This window comes from Hetaerina americana, unplaced genomic scaffold (genome assembly GCF_022747635.1).
Source record: "Hetaerina americana unplaced genomic scaffold, ioHetAmer1.1.p SCAF_20, whole genome shotgun sequence".
Taxonomy (NCBI): Eukaryota; Metazoa; Arthropoda; class Insecta; order Odonata; family Calopterygidae; genus Hetaerina; species Hetaerina americana.
The window spans coordinates 70,878-95,830 of NW_027286764.1; the positions used below are offsets into that span (position 1 = coordinate 70,878).

General features: G+C 42.2%; 1 protein-coding gene across 1 annotated transcript in view; it reads right to left on the reverse strand.

Annotated features, from left to right (window-relative positions):
- Positions 1-24,953, reverse strand: part of LOC139688537 (uncharacterized) — a 101,662-nt gene that overhangs the window by 17,171 nt on the left and 59,538 nt on the right. The window contains exon 2 of the mRNA XM_071586069.1: positions 6,679-6,786. Within this exon, the coding sequence (XP_071442170.1) occupies positions 6,679-6,786 (108 nt within the window). The remainder of the gene's footprint in view (positions 1-6,678; positions 6,787-24,953) is intronic.

Consider the following 24,953-nt stretch of genomic DNA (forward strand, 5'->3'; position numbering starts at 1 on the left):
AGTTTCGCAGGAATGTTATCCACCCTCACAGCCTTATTTAGATTCATCTCCCTTAATGCCCTTTTTATCTTATCGTCGAGTATGCCTGGACCTAAGCTATCTTCTTCTACGTCATGTTCCTTTTCCATGTCTAACTTTGTTGTACAGTTCTTCTATATATTTCTTCCATCTCTCTTGGATCTTTCCTGTGTCAACTATTATCTTTCCCCCCTTGTCTCTAACTGTTAGCATAGATCTCCCTTTCTTACTTCCCGATAAAGATTTAACTTTGCTGTACATCGCATTAATTTCACCATTCCTCTGCATACTGTCCATATCCTCGCACTGCGTCTTCCACCATGATCCTTTTGCTTTATTTATTGCCTGCCTCAGTTTATTGTTAAACTCCTTGTGCTTCATTTTGCCTATATCCGTGTTTACATTCTTCCTTTTTCTCCTCTCATCCATCATTGTAAACATCACATCCGTGATACATGGTTTCCTAGTCCTTTTCTCCTGAACGGTTCCAATAGTGTCTTTTGCATCTTTAGACAACCTTTTCTTTAACCTTTCCCATTTTCCAACACTTGGCTCTTTCCATCCTCCATGATTTCCTCTACAGCCTGTTGGTACTCCTTGCTTCTTCATTCCATTTTCTAACCCGCTGCCCCTGCCTTATCTTTTTGAAACGGACGCTACATTTTGTAACAACTAAATTAAGGTCAGTGTCCGCATCTGCTCCCGGAAAGTTGTGCAAATTTATCACACTGTTCCTAAACCTGTGTCTAACAAGAATATAATCTAGCAGATACCTTTCTGAGTCACCTGGCATTTTCCATGTATACCTGCGTCTTTTATGGTGTCTAAACCAAGTGTTGGTGATGACTAGCCTCTGCCTCCTGCAGAACTCAACCGCTGTCTCCCCACGGTCATTCCTCGTGCCTAAACCGTAGTCCCCCACCTCATCACCATCTTTTCCGTCGCCTACAGTCGCATTCCAATCCCCCATCATTATCAAATGTTTCCCTGCAGAAACACACGCGATTATGTCCTCTAACTGATTGTATATCCTATTGACCTCTTCTTCCTTATGGTTGCTCGGTGGCATGTACACCTGAATAATAACCAAGTTCGTCGGTTCTGCTTAAATCTCTACTAGTAGTATTCTATCCGTTACCTGCTCTATGTTGACTACGCTTCTTCCTACCTCTTCATTTAATCCAATGGCAACCCCTCGTTGGCTCTCGTCCCCGCCGCTGTATATTATTCTATAATTATCACTCCATTAATCCCCGCTATCCTTCCATCTCACCTCGCTTGGATCTAAAATATCTATATTTCCTCTTCCCATCTCTCGCTTAATATTCTCCAATTTCCCCGTCCTCGTCATTATCCTAACATTCCACGTTCCTATTCTAACTAATGTGGTCTTCTTTTCCTGCGTCTTCTGTCCTGCTGCTGCCAGTTTTCCCTTGCAAGGGTTTTGTGGGATGACAACCGCGGAAGCCTTGCCTCCCCGGCTTCCGGGCACAACGCACGGCCGATTGGGCCGAGCCTCGTAGTTGCCAGGACTGAAAATCTCTGTATTGTCCATCATGTAAATCTTGGGAATGATAATTGAGGTGGTTTCCCGTTGCCTACCTGAATAGTGTTTTTATTGTGACACCATCACTTACTGGCCGCCCCACTGGGGTCAGACACCATTGCAGCCGCCTCACTGAGGAACAGATGCTTCATGGACTACCTTTCATCTGGCTCCTAACCTTTGACCTATCTGGCATGGGTGACCCTACCAAGAGCAATTATTATTACTCCCGCCAGCACAGCTCTCGGGGTCATCGGAATGCACAAGCCCTTCCACCACGTCAAGGTTGTAGTCCCAGGACGGACCACCTTCATTATAACCCCAAAATTCCCATCATGGACTGTAGAGAGAAAATCAGTCCTGGCAACAATACAACTCAGCCTAATCGTCGTGTGCCTTGCTCATTTCGTGGTCGTCATCTCACCAAACCCTTGCAAGGGAACACAGACATCTGCAGGACAGAAGACGCAGGAGAAGAAGACCTATATAGTTAGAATAGGAACCTGTAATGTTAGGACAATGATGAGGACAGGGAAATTGGAGAATATTAAGCGAGAGATGGAAAGGGGAAATATAGCTATTTTAGGTCTATGAGAGGTGAGATGGAAGGATAGAGGGGATTAATGGAGTGATAATTATAGAATAATATACAGCAGCGGGGACGAGAGCCAATGAGGGGTTGCCATAATATTAAATTAAGAGGCAGGAAGAAGCGTAGTCAACATAGAACAAGCACTGGGTTTTATAGTAGTTTATTTATAGTAGAGATAAAAGCAGAACCGACGAACTTGGCCATTGTTCAGGTATACATGTCACTGAGTAACCATACGGTGGATGAAGTCGGTAGGATATACAATCAATTAGAGGACATAATCGCGTGTGTACTTCAGGGAAACATTTGATAGTGATGGGGGATTGGAATGCAATGGTAGGCGGAGGAAGAGATGGTGATGGGGTCGGGGACTACGGTTTAGGCACGAGGAATGACCGCGGGTAGAAAGCAGTTGAGTGCTACAGGAGACGGGTTAGTCATCACCAACACTTGGTTTAGCCACCACAAAAGGCATAGATAAACATTAAAAATGCCAGGCAACTAAGAAAAGGATCAGTTCAATTATATTATTGCTAGGCACAGATTCAGAAACAGAGTGACAAATTCGCACAGCTTCTTGGGAGCAGATGCAGACTCTGACCACAATTTGGAAGTAATGAAGCGTAGCATCTCATTCAAAAAGATTACGCGGGTCAGGAAATGGAATGTAGAAGTATTAAATGGATTGACAGAAAGATTATCAGCAGGCTGTAGAGAAAATCATATATGAGGATAAAAACTGAGTACTATCGAAGAAAACAGGAAAAACATCAAAAAGAGTTAACTAAAGCTGCAAATGAAACTATTGCAACCGGTAATGGGAAAAGGACAGAGAAACCATGGATCACAGATGAGATGATTAGAAAGATAGATGAGAGGAGAAAATGGAAGGCTGTAAACACAGAGCTAGGCAGAAGGAAGTACAAAGATTTAAATAATAATTTGAGACGGTCAACAAATAAAGCAAAAGAAACAGTGGAAGACTGAGTGAAAATATTTATTACTATAAATTATTAAAATTCACTTGTGCAGATAGACAGTGTCAGTTGGCACACAAGTCCCAAGTAATCACAAAAGATAATGAATAAAATCAGTCAGCAAAACAAAAGTACACTTAAAGGAAACTTCAAAACACAAATCTCTTTCACAAAACAAGAAAATCCCCATCTCATTAACATCAATGAATCAGCAAGAAAATAAAGACAAATAAAAAAAATTAAGCTGTTACATATAATACAACACACCACACATCAATCAAATTATTACATATAGTCCTTAAATCTCTCCTTAAACATATGCACTCTGTTAGGAAAGGGCTCAAATAGTTTCGCAAGTAAGGTGTTCCAGTCAACAATTGTTTTATTTAGAAAAGAAATTTTTTTTATTCGTTCTCTGTGCCCAGCATTTCTCCTTGAATTTGTGGTCATTCTCCCTATAAAATTTGGGTTCCCCGCCTCATTCCTAAGATCTGCCCAAGCTTTCTCCCCTTCAGAATGCAGAACATTCCACAAAGTCTGCTTGTTTTTCTACTTTGTAGAGGTTCCGAACCCAGCGTTTAGCATGTCTCCATCCTCCTATGCTTCCCCAAAAGGAAAGTTTACAGGAGAAGGGTGAAATAGGTGTCCTATACAGCAAGGTCAAATCACTATCAGGAAGTAAGAAGGGAAGGTCTGCGCCAACAGTTAGAGATAAGTCGGGTAAGATAATAGTTGGAAAAGGAAATATCCAAGAGAGATAAAAGGAATATATAAGAGAACTGTATGGTTAAGTACTCAGGCCAAAAAGCTTAGACACAGAAGGAGAATATGACGTAGATAAAGATACTTTAGGTCCCGGCATATTCGATGATGAGAAAAAAAGGGCATTAAGAGAAATGAAATCAACTAAGGCCATGGGGGTGTACAAGAGCCCTTCAAAGCTACCCAAAGGTTAAGAAAAATGTGGGAGAAAGAGGCTATATGGGCTGATCCGTAGTATTTATGAGGAGGGAATCTGGCCGGAAGATTTTGCAAGATCAGTGTTAGTTCCGAATCTGAAAAAGGTAACGGCTACATCATGTGTTGCCTATAGAACAATAAGTTTGATTTCCCATGCAGGTAAAGTGGTTCTCAGGATCATCCACAAATGGATGCAGAGTAAGGCAAATGAGTACTCAGGGGATGATCAGTTTGGGTCCAGGAAGGGGAGAGCCACGCAGGATGCCATTGCAGTAATGAAATTATTAATTGTGAGGAACATAGAATACAACCAGGAGGTATTTGCCTGTTTCGTAGATTTCAAAAAAGCGTTTGATAGAGTGAATTGGGAAAAACTAATGAGTATATTGCAGAAAATAGGAATAGACTGGAGGGAAAGGAGGCTAATCCGCACCCCGTACATGTCTCAGACTGCTCAGGTGCGGGTGGGGAACGGGGATTCCGAATGGGCAGTGTTAGGAAGAGGTGTAAGGCAGGGTTGCCCATTATCACCGTTGCTGTTCAACCTGTATGCAGAGGAAATGATTAAGGAGGCATGGGAAGAACTGGAGGTAGGAGTGAAAGTGGGCGGGGAATTCGTAAAATCAGTTAGGTTTGCGGATGACCAAGCTTCGGTTTGTCATTCAGCCAAGGGGTTGCAAGCATTGCCAAGTGAATAGGAAATTCAGTGCGACAGGTATGGGCTGAAAATCAATATTAATAAAACAAAGGTTATGCGATTTTCTAGAAAGAAAAAGGCTAACCTAAACATTAAAATAGGAGGGCAAAAACTAGAGCAGATAGAACAGTTTACGTATCTCGGAAGTGTTTTGGATCAACACGGTCAAAGTAGTAGGGACTTAAGGAGAAGAATTGAGCTAGGCAAAGAGGCTTTCACAAGGAGGAGGGAGTTGATGACACGGACTTTGAGTAAGGGTGTTAAGAATAGACTAGTAAGAACTTTGATATGGATCTTAGCTATGTAGGGCGTGGAAACCTGGTCATTGAAGCAGGAGGATAGACGTAGACTGTGGGCTTTTGAAATGCGGGTGTGGAGAAGAATGGAGAAGGTGAAATGGACAGAGAAGAAAACAAATGAGGAAGTACTTGGTATGGTGGGCGAAGAGAGGGGTTTGTTGGGAGAAATCCTGCGGAGGCAGGAAAAGTGGATGAAGGGGGTATTGACCAGCAGTGGGATGTTGAAGACGGTGATAGAGGGGAGAATGTTGGGCAAAAGAGGAAAGGGAAGGAACAGGATAGGGATGTTGGACGGGATGAAGGGAGGAAGAAAGTACTCAGAGATGAAGAGGGACCTGATATAGAGTAGGATGATGGATTTTGTGTTTTGTTAGGAGTAATAAAATGTTTGTTTGGTAGTTGTGTCTATCCAAAAACCTACCTTAACCGGTAGATTACCTTTAAAAAAAATGGAGAAATAAATGCGTTTTCTCAGAATCAACATTTTACTCATAACAATGAATTGGTAAAACATGCAATGCTGCATCGACTGAACAAAAATTATTTAAGCTGCAAATGACTGGACCCTGATGGAGCAACTATCTATCTCATTTGCAACAGGTATGATGCAACAGCTGAGGTTAGATCTAAATAATATATTAGTTGAAAACTGATTTTAAAGGTGGGATGCCATGGAAGTATCTCAATGGTATCTACAAACTTTAAAATGTTTTCTCTTTGATCTTCAGGTTTAGTATAAAAGTAGGAAGCCCATTTCACCATAATGTTATTAGGGAACAAATGTAGAATTTTTTATTTCAATCCAAAAGCCCATTTGCGAAGGTTCACCATACTTAACTTAAAGTTTTAAGTCTTGGTTAAACTATGGGTATATTGAATAAAACTTGACATCACACTTATTGACGATATTATTTATTGATAAAATTAAAGTTTAAGGTGTACATAAAATTAAATCATTAAAATGACTGACAAACACTAATGTGAACAATGGCCTTGCATCTCCTTGGAAATTTCGGTTAAGTTAAGTTTGCATGAGGTCATTTTTAGTTTTAGACGCCACGTTTCCAGATTCTCATCAATAACACGAATCCTCAGTTACTCTTGATAAGGTTCATACTTGAAAATGATTGCTCGCTTAAACATGTGGACCCAAAGAGGAAAGAACAGCAAATTCTCAGTTTTTACAGCCAATTATATGAGTCAGGAATAGCATTCCAGGATGAATAACTGATCGTAGCACTTTTCCACTTGATAAAAATATTTGTAAATAAAAATATTTTTATCAAGTGGAAAAGTGCTTCGATCAGTTATTCATTATGTTCGACTTCCACCGCATCACGCCTACTGGAGCTGCTCAATTTATTAATAGCATTCCAGGAGTTAAAATATAAAATATCCTCCTTCTCAAGGTCTTTCAAAGCAGACTAGTTCTGCCGTAAACTAGGTTCACAAAAGAGGAGCCGCACTCAAGGGAATGCCCGGAGAACCGCACGTGGCTCGCGAGCCGCGGTTTGCCGGCCACTGCCCTGGTGTACATCGCATTCAAGTGAACGTGGCTTCTACAGGGCAAGCGGACACTGTGCACTTACCGACCGGCTCGAACCTAGCGACCTTCCGGCCGCACTTCTCTCGGTTGTACGAGAGTGACATGCACACCTTCCACGGCCCGAAGTAGCCCCTCTCCGACGCCGTCGACACTGGAAAGAGAAGGGGAAGCCGATTGAGAGAGGGCAAAACGATCAACTCTAAACCCTGCAAACAAACATGCGGGAGAATTATACTAAGACAAAAGAGTTTTTCTAATTGAAATTAATTACGAGGCCTATCCAATTAATACGCGAACTGGTTCAATCTGGCGGCCATGACGCGGACTATAGCCACTAGCGGCGTTAGTGGCCTGAGACCCAATGAGGAGCCGTCTGTGCTTGGCGGATCGTCGAGCTGTGCGTTTAATGCCAGTTATGTTATTTCCTTTTGTCCTTGCTCTTTTACTGTTCGTCGAAAATGGAAATTGACGAAATCACGGAGCAACGAATTCACTTCAAGTGTTTGGTGCAGTGAGGTAAGGTTAAGGTCGGCTAAGTTGGCAGCCGATTGAACGTGCATCCAGGTCCCAAAGTTGTGACGGCTTCTCTTTGTTTAATAAATTTAAATACAGTGAGATAAATTGGAGGTTGACGAACAGAATGACCCTAGCGCAACGCAGCGCGACTAACAGGGCCCGGTTATCTACCAGTGGGGTCACATTAGCGTGATCCGGAATGAAATTTAATAAATACGAAAGCCCAAGCAGCGCGGCAGTGGCCTCGGCCTGGACTAGAGGTAACTCAGTGTCGAATTCCCGGACGAATTCTAGGTCCAGATCAGGAGCAACCATGGTCCACTGCCAAGGTTTTGCGTCGGCATTCAAAGCGAAATGTAGCGCGAAACAGCCGACGCTGGAAAATGCTCTCGTCCCACACACGGGGTAATCCAATCGACATTTCGTTGACATACACATGCTACAAGGAAGTGAATAGGTAGCCCTAGAATCCAGCAAACCCAGGAAAGAGAACGGATGAGTGCAACCGGACTAATGCTCCAGGGGTGAGCCATCGTTCGGCTTCCTTGATTGCAACGGTGACACCTGAATAACTTAGTTTTTGAACAGGAACAAGAACACATTTTTATTAGTTTAAATGGACATCAAGATCCGTATTTAACAAGTTTACGATCTCTTGGACCATGCCCAAGGCATTGTTAACTTCTCTCCTTAAACTTTTCATCACATTTACCCAGTAATCTTCTGATAAATCCTAATTTTTTGTCAATTTGTCCACACATTCCCCGAATGTGTTTCGCCTAGGGGAGATCGTGAGTGAGGGTAACGCCTAGGTATTTAATTGAGTCTACACATTCCATTTCGGAGTTCCCGATGCAGTAGGCGTTCGGGAGGGAATCACTCTTTATCCAAAAATGTATGACTAAGACCTTTTTTAAATTTCATTCTGATTGCCAAGTGTCGCACTGTTGCATCCGCGTGTTCTGCCGTATGATTCACCGGCCAAGTAATGGCGTTGGTCCGAGCATCCGAGTCACCACTGACTCGACGTTGACATAGGCCCACAGTGATAACTGGTGACTCGCCGTGGACTACGGACCAGTGGTTGATGCCGAACCCCCCCCTTTCTGCCTGGAGAGGGATGTTGAAAACGAAGACGGGTGACTGATGAAGAAGCCAGTCTGGGACTCGAGATCCGAGAGGGAGGTTGGGCTGGGCCCCTTTTGGTTGGAAGCGCCAAGCCGTGTCAAGGGATAGAGTATACATTGTTGTAACCTCTGTTTCTACCTATACTACATTAAATTTGGGTTAAAATCGGGTCCGCCGTTGTACTTTTCCTTAATTCTTTCTTTTCCCCCATTTCTATCAACGAAATCCTCTCTACGTCATAACCCACCAAACCAAAGGCCCCCGTTTACCCTCGAGGCAACCACTTGAATCGGGGGTACTTTCTTATGTCGCCAATATTCCCTCGAAGACGTGGGGATACGACATAAAAATCTGGTGTCAGGTATGGGGTTTGTGTTTGACTTTTTTTCTTTTCCTTGGGTGAAGATTGGCGTGTTGGGTCATTCTGGATATATTTGGGGGGGGGAAACATCAGAATAGCGTGCTTTCTGGGCTTCCGAGTGGAGACCGAGCGGATCACCACCGAGGAAAACGATAAAACTGCCCCAGATGGGCAGTGTTAGGAAGCGGTGTAAGGCAGGGTTGCCCTTTATCACCGTTGTTGTTCAACGTATATGTGTAGGAAATGATTAAAGAGGCATGGGAAGACCTGGAGGTGGGAAGGAAAGTGGGCGGGGAATTCGTAAAATCAGTTAGGTTTGCTGATGACCAAGCTTTGGTTTGTCAGTCAGCCAAGGGGTTGCAAATTTTGCTGAGTGAATTGGAAATTCAACGCAACAGGTATGGGATGAGAATTAATGTTAATAAAACAAAGGTTATGCGATTTTCTAGAAAGAAAAAGGCTAACCTAAACATTAAAATAGGAGGGCAAAAACTAGAGCAGGTAGAACAGTTTACGTATCTCGGAAGTGTTATGGATCAACACGGTCAAAGTAGTAGGGACTTATGGAGAAGAATTGAGCTAGGCAAAGAGGCTTTCACAAGGAGGAGGGAGTTGATGACAGGGACGTTGAGTAAGGATATTAAGAAAGGACTTGTAAAAAGTTTGATATGGAGCGTAGCTATGTATGGCGCAGAAACGTGGTTATTGAAGCAGGAGGATGGACGTAGACTGGAGGCTTTTGAAATGTGCGTGTGGAGAAGAATGGAGAAGGTGAAATGGACAGAGAAGAAAACAAATGAGGAAGTACTTGGTATTGTGGGCGAAGAGAGGGGTTTGTTGGGAGAGAAATCCTATGGAGGCAGGAAAAGTGGATGAAGGGGGTGTTGACCGGCCGTGGGATGTTATATCCCACGGCCGGTCAACCGTGTATATGTATATATATATATATATATATATATATATATATATATATATATATATATATATATATATATATATGTATATGCTTTCGTAGACGTAACAGGGAAGTGCCGAATAGTACATTACACAGTAACAAACAATATAGAAACACAAAAAAAGGATCACTCACACGCTATTTTTCGATAATTTCGACGGAATTCTACTCCGTCTTCATCGGAAGATAGAGAAGTAATGACTGCTGTAATAGTAGAGGTGAGGGGTCACACATATATATGTATATATATTTATAGATTAGAAGATTAGAAGTACCGAAGCCGATTTAATTATAGGAACTGAGAGCAAAAATGTTAGGATTCGTTAAAAGAATACTTGGGAATTATAATGAAAGGGTCAAGTAGCTTTGTAATTTCGGGTTAGTTAGGCCTCACCAAGTTTATGCTGTAATTGTATGGGATCATCATGGAGTATACTTAATTTTGGAACAAGATAGGTAGAGCAGCTAGGTCTGTCAAAATGTTTTATGAACAAGGCAGCAGTGGCACGACACCATTGAAAGAATTAAAATGGGAGCCACTTGTTGACCGTAGGCTTAAATAAAAGCTGAATTTTCTGCGGAAATTCGAGTCAGATTCCTGATCTGAGGATTTCAAGGACATATTACAGGCCCCCACTTACCATGGGAGATCAGATCAGACTCAGGGAGATTTAAGTATTCTAGAGCGGATGGATTTAAAATGTCGTCTTTTCCTCGAACAATTTGAGATCATATCAGGCACGACAGCAATCGCGTAGGAGATAATTAAAAGTGGCATTTTATTTATTTGTCTATATCCTCTATGTTTATCACTGCATGTCATTCATTTTATTTAATAGACTCATCTTTTAACAGTTCTATCACATGATTTGAATATACGCATCATGATACTGAATATTTTTGCATGTACGTACTTTCTTTCGTGTTTGATTAAGATTTGTCGAGGGCATTATCAAACTAATATTTGAGTAGAGGTAACATGATTTGGTTTTGCATGAGGTTTTTTTTAGTACACGGGTGGTGACCTAAGTCCCCTTGCCAAACCTACACCATACACACACATACATTCCCACCACCTTACGGGTGGTGACCGAAGTCCCCTTGGCGGTTGGCGGGGTATTGTATAGATGTAGATTGACCGGAACTATGTCTCTTTAGCGATGATGTTGAAATTGTATTATTAGCCCCATCGTACTACGATATCAGGTAAATAAAATTAAAGAATATTAAGCGTATAACCGATTTAAGATATCATTTTTCACGCGAACGATAAGGGATCAGTATCAAGCGTTGATTTAATATTCTGCAACCCAAGAAAATTCATAAAAAATGTTCCTAGGCATGATTGGGATACTTAAACGAGTCACAGCGGTCGTATTTTTATTTCCGGAAAAGGGTTTCGAAAAATTTGCAAGGAGCATGATATTTGCGAACACATTGTGCCAAACATCTCGAGAACGGTAAGACATATGACAAAAAGGAAAACATTTTCGGGTCTCCCTGAAGAAGGATTTTTATAATGCATGAAAATCATTTTAGTAACGCTAGGTAAGGTTTAGGGAGATGGATGGTAGCGACGCTCTTCTACGACCGTGGCAGGAGGAGCAAGGGCGTGTGAGGTGCCCTTGCGCTGCTTGAAGGACAGAGAGAGGTGCCGTGACGGCACCCCGGGTTGGTCGAGGGGGGAAACGACTCAACCAGTCATCGAACCTTTATCGTATTATTAATCGATTGATTTTTCTTTAAATACTACGGTGAGTCTCCTCCCCGTAGATCAATATTTTATTCCAGTAGCAACATACATAGTTATACAATACTGCTTTATGTTGATTGAGGGGATACCAGCTCACGCTTTTGTCTTCAATCGCCAAAGTTACCCGATATGAGATTTTTAAACAGTTATTTACATAAACTCTCAAGTATCCAAAACATACATAATAATACATTTGAAATTACACACTTAACCATTCACAGAATACACAGAACATCAGAATTTAGGCACTTCAAGTACAATTAGTACATATTTTCACAATAATCAGCACAAGTTCAGAAACATACAACATAATATATACAGATAAAAATAATTTGTATCGTGAATGTATGATATATTTTGATTTTTCGCCTAGTTGTAGAGCACGTGAAATAGGAAAATTTACACTGACAGTAAAATGTGTTAGATGTGTCGGCTTACATTGCTTAATTACCACTCATGTGACGAATTCAAATAGGAGTTTACAATTGGTGTTTAAGCAGAATAATACTATTTCGCGCAATTTAATTTTCTTCACCGCCATTTTATGCCATATTTCTAGTCTTGTTTTTTCATGACGGATACATTCTTCATTTCTGTGTTTGGTGGTGTCCTCTGTTAAGCAGATATCACATAGGTTAGTTCTTGATTTCCCAATTTTGTGAAGGTAATTTGAAAAATTTCCATGGCCTGATAGCATTTGGGTTCATTTGTGTGAAAGGTTGATTTTTAGTTTTAATCTATCGCAAATAACAGGGAAAATGTCCTTTGTGTATGAGCCTTTATCACTGTTATCCCAGTCGGATTGCCACTGAATGATGGATTCTTCCCTCAGTCTCTTTTTTAAGACATCAAGTTTTTAAGACATCAAGGAGAAGGCTAACTACTTATAACGAGACGCAGGCGCACTCGGACAGAGGCCACACACCACGCCAAGCGAGCAGGCCTAGTGGAGCGACTTTTCACTCTGCATCCTGCGGGATTCATTGGAGATATTATTAAACCTCCAAATTCATTTGTTTCAGCGGGGGTGTAAATCTCCGAAGTAATTGATCTTCTTAATCCATTTTGTATGCTTGGCATGTCGTTGTTAGTTCCTAGGAACGTAATGTCGAATATAATAATGATATGATGTGGGTCAAAGCAGAACATCCAGTTAAAAGAAAGCGGTGTCTAGGTCGGTGGTGCTTATTTTAATTTTCCTCGAAAGGACGGTTCATTGGCCTGATTTCGGAGCAGAAAAACCACACATGTCAGCATTGATAACTGAAAAATGTATTTTTTAAAACGATGCATCCGAGCGCCATCTCCTTAATGTGCCTTCGCGTGATATTCCCCTGGCCCATGATATACATTCCCTTTAAAATGCGACAGCTGCCCCCATGAGTCATTGTAATAACATTCATTTCTCCGTCATTAAGAACATGGTCTGCGTATAGTTGGTTTATGAGTATAGTCCGTTTGAAATATTTATTTGGAGCAAACACAATATGGGTTTCGACTGTCAATACGTACATCGCAATGCTGTTTGGAGGTGACTCTACTCATCGATGTAGTCAAATTTTATGAAAACATTTAAGTTCCACATTTGAAGTGCAGGCCTTTCATTTGGTTTCCTGATGATGTACTAAATATTTATGCTTTCATTGAATTGCCTTATTGCGGAACCAAGTGATTTTTTGTATTTGAAATCCCAAAAAAGCATGTTGCCACAAAAAATGTCTAACCTCATCCTCGCAGGCATGCTCTGCGATGCTTAAATTTCACGCTCGACTAGAAATATGCCACGGTACTGATTTTAATTATATCTAAGGTACATTCCACTACTGATTCAGTTTCAGGCAGCTGTGGCCGCCGAATATAACTCGAGGTTTTCCTTTATTTCCCATGACCAGGAGATAAAAGTATTGTTCTACAGCAAAATTCGTTCAATATTAATCGTATTTATTAATTAGTGCAAAGAATACCAACTCATATATGTTCACATAAATCACCTGCCAATTTATCTCAATTAAAGTATTTATTTTTAATTTGAAATTAGATTTTAAGTCTCGCGCAAGTCGCATGGTAAATGTGTCCCTCTACATGCATTCCAATTTCCTACGACGTGTCTTATTAGTACGATGGTGGTCTATATTGCGTGATGTTGATTTCTAATTAAAAACTAAAAAAACTTTCATTAAAAGCTGACATCGAATCAAGTGTTTCGGATGCGCGCGCACGCATCACACGGCCGCTCGTGTTTCAAAGCGCGAAACGAGGCTCGCGCGCGCCCTCGTGCATGAAAGCAGGCAACCAATGGAACAAAAGACTTCTCGCGCTTTAATGAGATTAAACCCGGGCATTTCGAAAGGCAAATCATCAGCCGGGCTGTCAGAAAGGAGATTTTGGTCATCGTCGAGCAAGTTATACTTTTAATGCGGTATTAATTTCACGAAGGAGAGCCGTGATAACCTGAAAGTGAGAAAACTCCCAAGATGAATAAATAAAAAGTAAAACAACGAATTAGAGCACAAATGAGGGTTTCGCGGTCTCCGTCCCGCGTTTCCGTTTGATTCGGCCCGCGAATGTTTCGAAAAGATACATTTATGAATTTACGGAAGATTTTTACTTAAAATGCCTATTATGATTTTTTTGCAACAATTTCAGAGCGTAAAAATCATTCACCATGACCGGAATTTTAACACTCTGAAAATGTTGCATTGAAATGCATATTAGCGGACGACTACGTTAAAAGTTACTCTTGCGGCATTTCCCGCCGTTTCTTGGAATGATTTTTTTTCTCGGTTACCATTAATGTTTGAAATACTTGCCACATTAACAAAACGTGGGTCGTGGTACTCCAGGGCAAAGAGCGTTGGACTGCTGACCAGAGGGTCCCGGGTTCGATTCCCGGGCAAGTCTCTGGGCACCTGCAGCTCAACCCAAGCTATATGATTTTTCGGGTACCAGATCTTCCTGGGAAACCATAACCGGTACAGGGAAAGGAACTGGCCCCCCTACGCTGGTGTGAGAATTTCACAGGCCGTCGGGCTTAATACTGGGTGAACTCTACCATCACCTACCAAACCGACCTTCGGGTTGATCACTGTGATAATGGTTTTTATTTATGAATCGTTCGGTTGCTTTTTTCATTTGTCAATCAACACGAGAAGTCTTTAAAAAAATCAAAAGAATCGTGATTACAAGTGATTTAAACTAAGGCATGCACTAGCATTTCCAACGGTTCCCTTCACACAGGGGAAAGTTGGAGGGTAGTTTTAGAAAGTAACAGCCAACAGCTGTTTCTGCCACTGTGACATAAGGAACCAATATTCAGAAAATCACTCCGAGTGTCGCTCAGAACCCCTCAGTACTTTCAACCGTTGTGTGGAGGGATTCTACGAACGACTCCTTCAAAAAATCATGACATTTAATTCAACGCATGGAACTATCAAAATTCAAAGTTAAAGAGGGATGAAAAGGCGAACACGCGACAGCTGCGATGGCGTGCATAGTAGTGTCGATTCTCGAGAGCTTCCCGCAGAATCCATGAGAATTGAAACAACTAACAGTCATCATTAAAAGACACCAAAGAAAAGAGACCAAGAAACTGATGGATATCAACCAAATAGACGACGGACCGTGGTTTTTGAAATGAATGAAGAACGCGACGCTCGAGATAACGGAATTGAATAATATGGAATGGAAGAAATGAATGTTAAAAGTTCAGAAATAATTCCTTTCGAGGTGGAAGAAGCACCCAAACCACTGGAATGCGTGGGTGTCCAGGCCAACCGGAGATAGCCATTGCCGGAGGGTGGCAAGTGGAATTTTTTCTATCTATAACCCTGCAGTTGCTATCCCGCATTGTCCGTGGGAAGAAGGAGTCCTTGAGGCGGCTAGTTCTGGCATCTATTTCCCGAATTTTATATGCATGATCGAAGCGACCAATGTATGTAGGAGTACGAATACTTAACGAGAAATCGGTGCTGAAACATGGACCATCCCGTCCAACATCCCTATCCTGTTCCTTCCCTTTCCTCGTTTGCCTATCATTCTCCCCTCTATCACAGTCTTCAACATCCCACTGCCGGTCGATACCCCCTTCATCCAATTTTCCTGCCTCCATAGGATTTCTCCCAACAAACCCCTCTCTTCGCCCACCATACCGAGTACTTCTTTATTTGTTTTCTTCTCTGTCCATTTCACCTTCTCCATTCTTCTCCACACCCACATTTCAAAAGCCTCCAGTCTACTTCTATCCTCCTGCTTCAATGACCACGTTTCCGCGCCGCACACACAGCTACGCTCCATATCCAAGTTTTTACGAGTCTTTTCTTAACATCCTTACTCAACGTCCCTGATTCCAACTCCCTCCTCCTTGTGAAAGCCTCTTTGCCTAGCGCAATTCTTCTCCTTACGTCCCTACTACTTTGATCGTGTTGGTCCAAAACACTTCCGAGGTACGTTAACTGTTCTACCTGCTCCAGTTTTTGCTCTCCTATTTTAATGTTTAACTTAGCCTTTTTCTTTCTGGAAAATCGCATTATCTTTGTTTTATTTATATTGATTCTCATCCCGTATCTATAGCACTGAATTTCCAATCCACTCAGCAATGCTAGCAATCTCTTGCGAGACCTAGGAGAGAACGAAGCATTTGGCAGGAAATAGAATGTGGTATATATATATATATATATATATATATATATATATATATATATATATATATATATATATATATATACAGCTGTGACAAACCAATCCGCGAATCGATCTGTGATGATAATGAAGAAATCGATCGGAATCACCTAAATACAACAAAACTGCGGGGATACAGAAATCAAATTTGCATATTAAGCTGAACACCGTGCCCTTTGGTCAACAATGAAAGCGATTCAAATTGGCCGCTTAATATATTCAAACATCATCATCAGTATTTCAAGTCAGAGAATCACAGAGTAAAGTAGCGCTCCCTCCTTCTATGCGTAGTCTGTGTTGATTCCATCACTCCCACCAGACAGCTTCTCTGTTCTACGCCCCCCTGCAATTGTCCTCGTACTTATCTCTAGGCCTTCCTCGAGGTGTCAGTTATCTTTCTCATTAATTCATTCAGCCTCGATATGTCGTCAAAATCCGACAAGCTCTTTCTTCTTTTAACGCAAATGGCTGCCGGCGTGACTTCGCGGAACCACTTCACGATTAAAAGAATACGGAAACTTGGTCATGCATTCATTCAACAATAGAAGGCCACATTCCGGTTGCGAGAGGTGGAAAGAACCTTTTTGAAGTTATGCCGTGGATATAAGAAATCGTGGCGTTGATTGCCATTATTCCTTACTCTGCGGCTATAAGACCCACATAATGACCTTTTTGAAAAAGCAGTTTTAAATGAAGAAAAATAATTTCCCTTTCGGCTAACTCTTTGAAATATAAAAATAATCAGCAAAAGTACCTCGGCCGCCTTAACCTGAGAATGACGCGCATTGAAAAACGTAAGGTGCTTATTATTTTGCGCCCGCAAGACAAGGGGGTATTTTTATAAATGTGAATTAGCGCCCCTTGAGTTTGAGTTGAATGATAAACATACATCCAAAACGGCCACGTGAAAATCTAGATGGTATAAATCAACTTGTAACGGCTAGCCATCGGAAATCAATTTAAATAAGGGGAATATCGTGAATTTGGATAACATTTTATAAAATTTGCGTCATTAATGTCAAAATAAGAAAATACTCTCATAATTTTGAATTAGGCATAAAACTTCATTAATATGCTATCGATTCATATTTCAAAGAACAAGATAACTCTATCAATGTCATATTAAAATCATTAAAACCCCGCTCAAAGTTCGATACTGAGCAACATCTTCAGGTTGAAGATATCAGTGAAAAATAAAACTTGTGAAGGGTATAAATTCTTCACCTGCGAATTAACTACATTTTGTGTCACAGTATTTCCATAGCACTTCTTCTCTGCAGGAGATTTCCCCACAAGGACCTTTCCTTTTCTCCTCCCCATACACTTCCTCTCCTCGCTCCTCACTCTTGTCCCCTTGTCCATTTGCTCTTCAGCCATTACTCCTCGGCCTCATGTTTTCCACGGATCCCATTCTTCGCACTTCTCTCTCATCTCTCCATGTCCCCAATCCGCGGAGTTCCGTGCTACTTGACGAGTGCTCCCCGATCACTTCCCTCTTTGCAACCTCAGGTTAGTTGAGCATCGTAATCTTCTCTTCTTCATAAACGACGTTTCAGCATGACCCTCTCTGCCTGGCTTCTGCCGAGAACAGACGTGCTCGAGCTCGCTCCCTAGAACCGGTTCGACCCTACCTGAGACTACCTGCGTGCCTGCTGTTACTTCTGTACCTCTGTGTTTGTTCTTCCCTAGTGAAGTGTAGTTTAGTGTTAGCTTTAATTTTGTGAAATATTTAAGTTTATTTAGTTTTTGTGTTGCTTGTTATTAGTTTTTAATAGTTTGGTGGTATTCCTAGTGGGTACTCTTAGTGGCTTGCGGTGGTTTTTGTCCGTCGAATCTAATTGGTTATCGGTGAGTGCTTTATTTTCTTTCCCATATTTTTTCTTTCCTTTCTTTACTATCTTCCAAAGCGTAACTTATTGATTGAGGTAAATTTAACTAACCCCTCTTAGAAATTTTAGCGTAGCGTATACAAGTTAGCTTTTGTTGGGAACTCGGTTGTTATTTAAGATGGCTTCATCTAGGTCTCCTGTTGCCATGCTCGAACGCACTGGCGAATGCGCGTCTTTAAGGGCCCGTATTGTCATGCTGGAGAGAATGGTGCGGGAGCTTCGATCGGAGATCGCTGGCCGGAGGACTCCCCTCAGGAGAGATGGTGCTCGGGGTGGGAATACGAAAACCCGCCACGCCCATATGGGTGCACGGATTCGTCCGAATGCAACACGTGGCTGGGCGATTAGAGACCTACCCCGTGTCCCATCTCCCAACGAGGAAGTGTCTCACGTCCGTAGGTCGGACGATTGGAGGGTCGTCTCTCGGGGCAAGGGGAAAGTAACGCTGCGGCGTGGATTGGACTCTGCGGAGGCAGATACCATCCCCGTCTCCAACAGGTACCAGGTGTTGTCGGATGACAGCACCACCGTACCTACAGCCCCTACCCCTACTCCGAGGGCACTGCCTAGGGTAAGACATCAGGTAACGGGAAGGGAGGGATTTGTAGTAATAGGTAGCTCGAATGTCCGTCGTGTAATGGTCCCATTGAGGGAAAGGGCGGGCCGCGTAGGTGCCGATCAACGGGTGACCGCCTGGTGTATACCAGGCGGAGGAGTCCCTCAGGTGACGAAGGCGATCGAGGCGGCGGTCAAAGGCACGAAGTGCTCTAGGCTGCAGGTCGTGGCCCATGTGGGCACCAACGATGTCACGGACCGTGGATCCGAGGAGGTCCTCCGTTCCCTTAGGGAACTGAGCTCCGAGGTGAAGCACGTCCAGGGCGTCGAGGGGGTTCGGCTGGGACTAACGGTCTGCAGCATCGTTCCGAGGGAGGATCGTGGGTCTCTGGTTTGGAGCCGAGTGGAAGGCATAAACCAGAGACTATCGAGATTCTGCTCGGACATAGGAGCCTCCTTCGTCGACCTGAGGCCAACCCTCCGATCTTGCAGGACTCCCCTTAACCGATCTGGGGTCCATTACACGGCGGAAGCGGCGAGTAAGGTAGCGGATAGGATACTCGACCACTGTAGGCCTTTTTTAGGATAGAGGGCAGGTCACTTAGTGGGTCAGTAACATCTGGGGATAGCGCGTATAATAGTATTAATAAAAATATAAAAGTCACCGACAACACTGGCATTGATTTAGAAAGACATGTGACACGCACTTCCCCACAAAGGCGTCCTAAAATACAGTCAGGCACAAATAAGGACGTTATTCAACATCAAAATAATTTAACTATACTTGTTATAAATTGCAGAAGCCTCAAGAACAAATCAGCGGATCTAGAACACATAATCCAAACTCATTCCGCTGATATAGTATTAGGCACAGAGAGTTGGCTGTGCAATGACATAAACGACCAAGAAATTTTCCCAATAGATTTCAGAGTTTACCGACACGATAGAGATACAAGACCCGGAGGAGGGGTTTTCGTGGCAGTTAAAAGTCATTTTGAAAGCAGGCAAGTTTCATTTGAAAATAATAACATAGAAAGTGTTTGGTGCACCTTAATACGGACCAATCAACCCAACATAAATTTATGCTCTTTCTACAGACCTCCTGACTCAGATTTGAAAACACTTCACACCCTCAACGATCAAATTTACAATTTTACACGTAAATATAACAACAGCATAAACATAATTGGTGGCGACTTTAACCTCCCTGGTATAGATTGGGACAACAATATCGTTAAATCTGGGACCCGCGATCGCGAATCTTGCAATTCCATGATAAAATTGGTTCAAAGAAACTCCTTCCATCAAGCAGTACGCAAGCCCACCCGTGGAAAGAACATATTGGATCTATTTCTTACAAACACGCCTGAACGTATTATTAGTGTATCAACTGATGAGGGCTTGAGTGACCATAAAGCAATTAATGTCCACTTGGACATAGAAATAAAAAAGATCATTAAACCAAAAAGAAAAATTTATAATTACCATAAAGCAGACTTTGAATCTTTTGCCAATCAATTAAACTCTTCACTACCCGAGTTCAAAACCCGCTTAAGTCATGTCAACGTGTAAAGAAACTTGGACAGAATTTGTCAATATCATGCAAAAAGGAATCGTAGATTTCATACCTATAAAATACGTTAAAGCAAATCGCGACCCCAGGTGGTACAATGAAGACGTTAGAAAAGCCCTTCGAAAGCAGAGAATGCTACACTCTAGGGTAAAGAGGGCAGGCGTGAACACATCATCCCCTGAGAATAAACAATTATGGGACACATATAGATGCTCTAAAATTGAAACCAAAACACAATTACGTAGCGCTTTACTGGACTTTAAACGCAAAGTACTTTGCGAGCACTTGGACACTAACCCCAAAGCTTTCTGGTCATATGTTAGGGAAGTAAATGGGAGTAAACAAACCGTGGCTTGCTCAAGGGATTGTAACAATATAATTCATACAGACAGCGAGGGTAAAGCTAACATCCTAAATTCATTCTTCCAAAGCGTTTTCTCGAATGATGTTGCCACCGCATATCTCCAAGAAACAATACATACTCCACCCATGGAAAACATAACAGTGGACCAACAAGGAATTCTCAAATTGCTTAACGAGATTAAACCCAACAAATCCCCGGGTCCCGAAAATATACCAGCTAGGGTGATAAAACATTTAGCTCCAAACATTAACTTGAGTTTATATTTTAAAAATCCCTCACAGAGTGCAAAGTACCTAAGATTTGGAAAACCGCGCAAATAACGCCTATTTTTAAGAGTGGTGACAGGGAGGATCCCAGTAATTACAGACCTATATCTCTCCCTTCTATCTGTTGCAAAATCTTAGAGCACATAATTGTCAGTTCAATAATGAGACACCTAGACAATATTAACTTTTTAAGTGACAATCAACACGGATTCAGGAAAACCCGCTCCTGCGAAACCCAATTAGGATTATTTACACATGATTTACTTTTATCTGGTGAGAGAGGTAGGCAAGTGGATGCCATCTTCTTAGATTTTCAAAAGGCATTTGATAAGGTCCCACATGGTAAACTCATTCATAAATTAAAGGTCGCGGGTATAAACAAGGGCGCCATAAGCTGGGTTAAAGATTTTCTTTCAGAGCGGGAACAGAGGGTAGTCCTTGATGGCGCTAGTTCCGACAGCGTTCGAGTCACGTCGGGGGTACCTCAGGGAAGTGTGATCGGGCCGTTGCTTTTCTTGATTTTTGTTAACGATTTGAACCGCGAAGTGAAAAGTAAAATTAGGATGTTCGCGGATGACACGGTGATCTATCGGGAGATATCTGGAGATGAGGATCGTTTTATTCTAGAGCAGGATTTAGATTGCATTACTAAATGGTGTTCTAACTGGGGATTGACTCTAAATTATAATAAATGTTCAGTGGTAAATTTCTTTAAAAGATCAACGGGATTTGCTTACAAATTAGCTGGAGGTGACCTAGCAGTAGTTGATACGGTAAAATACCTAGGTGTCACATTCACAAAAGACAACTCGGGGGACTCACATACGTTAAGTCTGTGGTCAAGCATATAAAAAATTGGGATTCTTTAGACGCATTGTCGGCAAAAGTGACTCGAAGGTCAAGGAACGTTGTTACCACGCTCTTGTAAGGCCTCATTTAGAATACGCATGCAGCGTGTGGGATCCGAGTGAAAAAGGTCTCATTCGGGAAATTGAGAAGGTTCAACGCCGGGCAGCCCGTTTTGTAAAAAATTCCTACGATAAAACGCAAAGCGTCACCGGAATGCTCATGGAGTTGGGGTGGGAATCATTGGCTGAGAGACGATTCAATGCAAGATTGAAATTATTTAATAAATTCAGATCCGCATGTTTCAGCACCGAGGTCTCGCAAATTATTCGTACTCCTACATACATTAGTCGCTTGGATCATGGATATAAAATTCGGGAAATAGATGCCAGAACTAGCCGACTCAAGGACTCCTTCTTCCCACGGACAATACGGGATAGCAACTGCAGGGTTATAGATAGCAAAAATTCCACTTGCCACCCACAGCGTCTAAAAAATAATTAGTTCTATTTAAATGCATGCTCTTCCACTAACCTTATGTGTTTTGCTATAATAACCCATTCTTTCCGAATGACCTCATTCGTGTTCCGTTCATCTGTTTTTAAGTCTCTTTCCTTTCAATCCCTCGTCCCTCTCCGCGGGGGCAAATTCCTGCTACCTGTAACGTTGGGTCGCCTTTTATAGACTCTTTGGGGGTAGTGTTTCTTGGTGCATTTTCATGTGGTAGTGATGTTTCAATTTCTTGCTTGTTGTGTCCTGGCTTCCGTGTTGTAGGATGGCTTTCGTGCTGCATCACGGGGTGCAGTTTTTTAAGTTGTTTTGCGGTATATGTGTTTGCATGAGTATTGGATGAAGGGATTTTTGCATGAGTGTGCGCGCTGCTGTGGGTGTAATTTTCCGTGCTGTTTTTTTTGCATGTGGTATTTTTCCTTTTTACGGTTGGTGACCTAACACCCCCCGCCACACGCCCTCGCGGCGGCTTGCGGGGTATTATGTAGATGTAAATAGACCCCCATCCCAAGGTATCCTGCTATACCCAAGTACATGATGGATTCCAATTACTTCTATCACATTCCACGAATTGTGATACCTGCCTTCAACTTCTCTCTCCCACGCACAAGCTTCTTTAGTTTCCTCGTTTTTGGTGCTCATATCATATTCTCCGAAGCACTTGCTTCGTAACCAGAGTTGCTCGCAAGTCCTCTCGCTTTTCTCCAACTGCTGCGATCCCATCTGCAAACCGGACCACGTAAATTGCTTCACTTTACACCTCGGCTCCTTTTACACCCAATTCTTGGGATAAATTCCTTTCCTACAAGTACATATAGTATATAATAATACTACACAAGTACGTGCCCTTTCTATACCTGCTCGCTGAATAGTGCCGGCGTGGGGGTGCACCCGAACCCGATTCCTTCTTTATTTTGGCCTGTATTTCCTCCCTCTTCTTCTCACATTCATGGTCGCCATCTGATTCTTAGAGAGGAGATGGATTATTCTTCTGTCATTGGAGTCCATACCAAGCGCTTCCAGTCCCTTGAACATCTTTTGCCACTCCACGCTGGCTAATGCCACTTTATTTTGCAAAGTTTAATCCATATCGATTTTGTCCCACTCAAAGTAATCCCTATTCTTTGCTATGCACTTATTCCATCTTCTTTTTCACTGCTTAAGGCACCCTTGGCAGTCCTCTGCCGTTACGCATTTTAGTTTTCTCGTCGTTTCTGTCTTTATTGTGTCTTCCACATCTTCCCAGTGATGTCGCCTCGTCACATGTTTACATTTGGGAATAGGAGAAAGTCACGGGGGGCGAGATTTAGCGAATGAGGGGGATGACCAAGGATGGTGATTGAATTTTTTGCCAGAAAGTGGCGAACAGTCATTGCTGAATGCCCAGGTCCATTGTTATGGTGAAGGATCGATCCATCCATCGCCTCGAATCAAATTTGGTCGCGCACGACTCTCGCGATCTCCCAAACGCTAGAGAACGGTAAGGTAGAACTCGGCATTTACTGTTTGGCCTTCAGGAAGATTTTAATGATGAGCAACACCTTCGACATCAAAGGAAAGCAGGAATATTACTTTGGTTTCCATCGCCTTTTTCTTGATATTTTGTTTTGATTTCATCCCCTTGAAAACGGATGTTTTCTTCAGAGCATTATCACCGTAGACACCTGTCAACATTTCAGTAATTTCTTGACTACATTTACTGCACTTCACTTAAAAACTTAATGTTGATTCGTTGCTCCGTGATTTCGTCAATTTCCATTTTCGACGAACAGTAAAAGAGTAAGGACAAAAGGAGCTAACATAACTGGCACCATACGCACAGCTCGACGATCCGCCAAGCACAGACGGCTCATTGGGTCTCAGGCAACTAGCGCCGCTAGTGGGCGGGGCTATAGTCTGCGTCATGGCCGCCAGGTGGCACTAGGACGCCTATTTATTGGAGAGACCTCGGATAAAGTGTGCATTATCTATGTGTACCATTTTTTCGGTAGTAGCCTCAAGCCATCTACTGCCTCTCTTGTTTCTCGGGTTTTACGTATAGGAATTGCTTTTCCACAAAGCTTTTTTTCCATTACCTTTACTGCTATGCTTCGGTTAATTATCCGAATAAGTATTTCCGATGCGTGAGACTTCTGGCTCAACGTTCTTTGTTTTTCCCATTTGTTTGTTCTTCGTTACTTCAATATTGCAATGGTCACACTCTTCTCGAAGTCTTCCGCTAGTTTCCTGCCGTCGTAGGTTTCTTTCATCACATGACAAAGGCTATCCATCGCTTTCACATCTTGTGCCCTCATTACCTCTCCGTATTCTTGGTCAACTCCTGGTGCCATGTTGTTCTTCATGTCTTTCGCAGCTCTGTTGAATTTGCTTCTCAGTATCTCCAGGCTCCATTTATTTTCTTTTAACATTAGCAACCCTTCGATTGAGTCACCTTCTACTGGTTTGGATACGTACTTCAAAGTATTCTCTAAATCTCTTCCCGATGTCTTTAACTTCGATTAATATCTTTCCATTAGCATCTCAGAATTTGTGAGAATTTGGTTTTCTTTTTCCAAGTTGTCTCCCTCACCGATTCATATGTGGTTCCGCAAATTTCCCTTCTTCACTTCGTCACTGATTCCCTTTTTCCAGTCACTTTCCTATCCTCTCTTCCTGGGCTTTCTTACTCGCTCCAATGAATTCGCTCCGCAACTTCTTCCTAAGGATTTGCTCATCTTCGTTTCTTTGGATTCTTGCATTTTTTCTGCCCCTGGGAGGTACTTCTATTTGAGCTGTTATTAAATGATGGCCGCTGAGATTTCGCTACCTCGCTCATAAGTTGCTCCTCTGCTACTTCAGTTATTATACGAGCTTGGCTTTTATTCCGTCATTACATGTATTACTTATTTTCTTCAATGGCCCTTCAATTACAATCCCATTTATTGC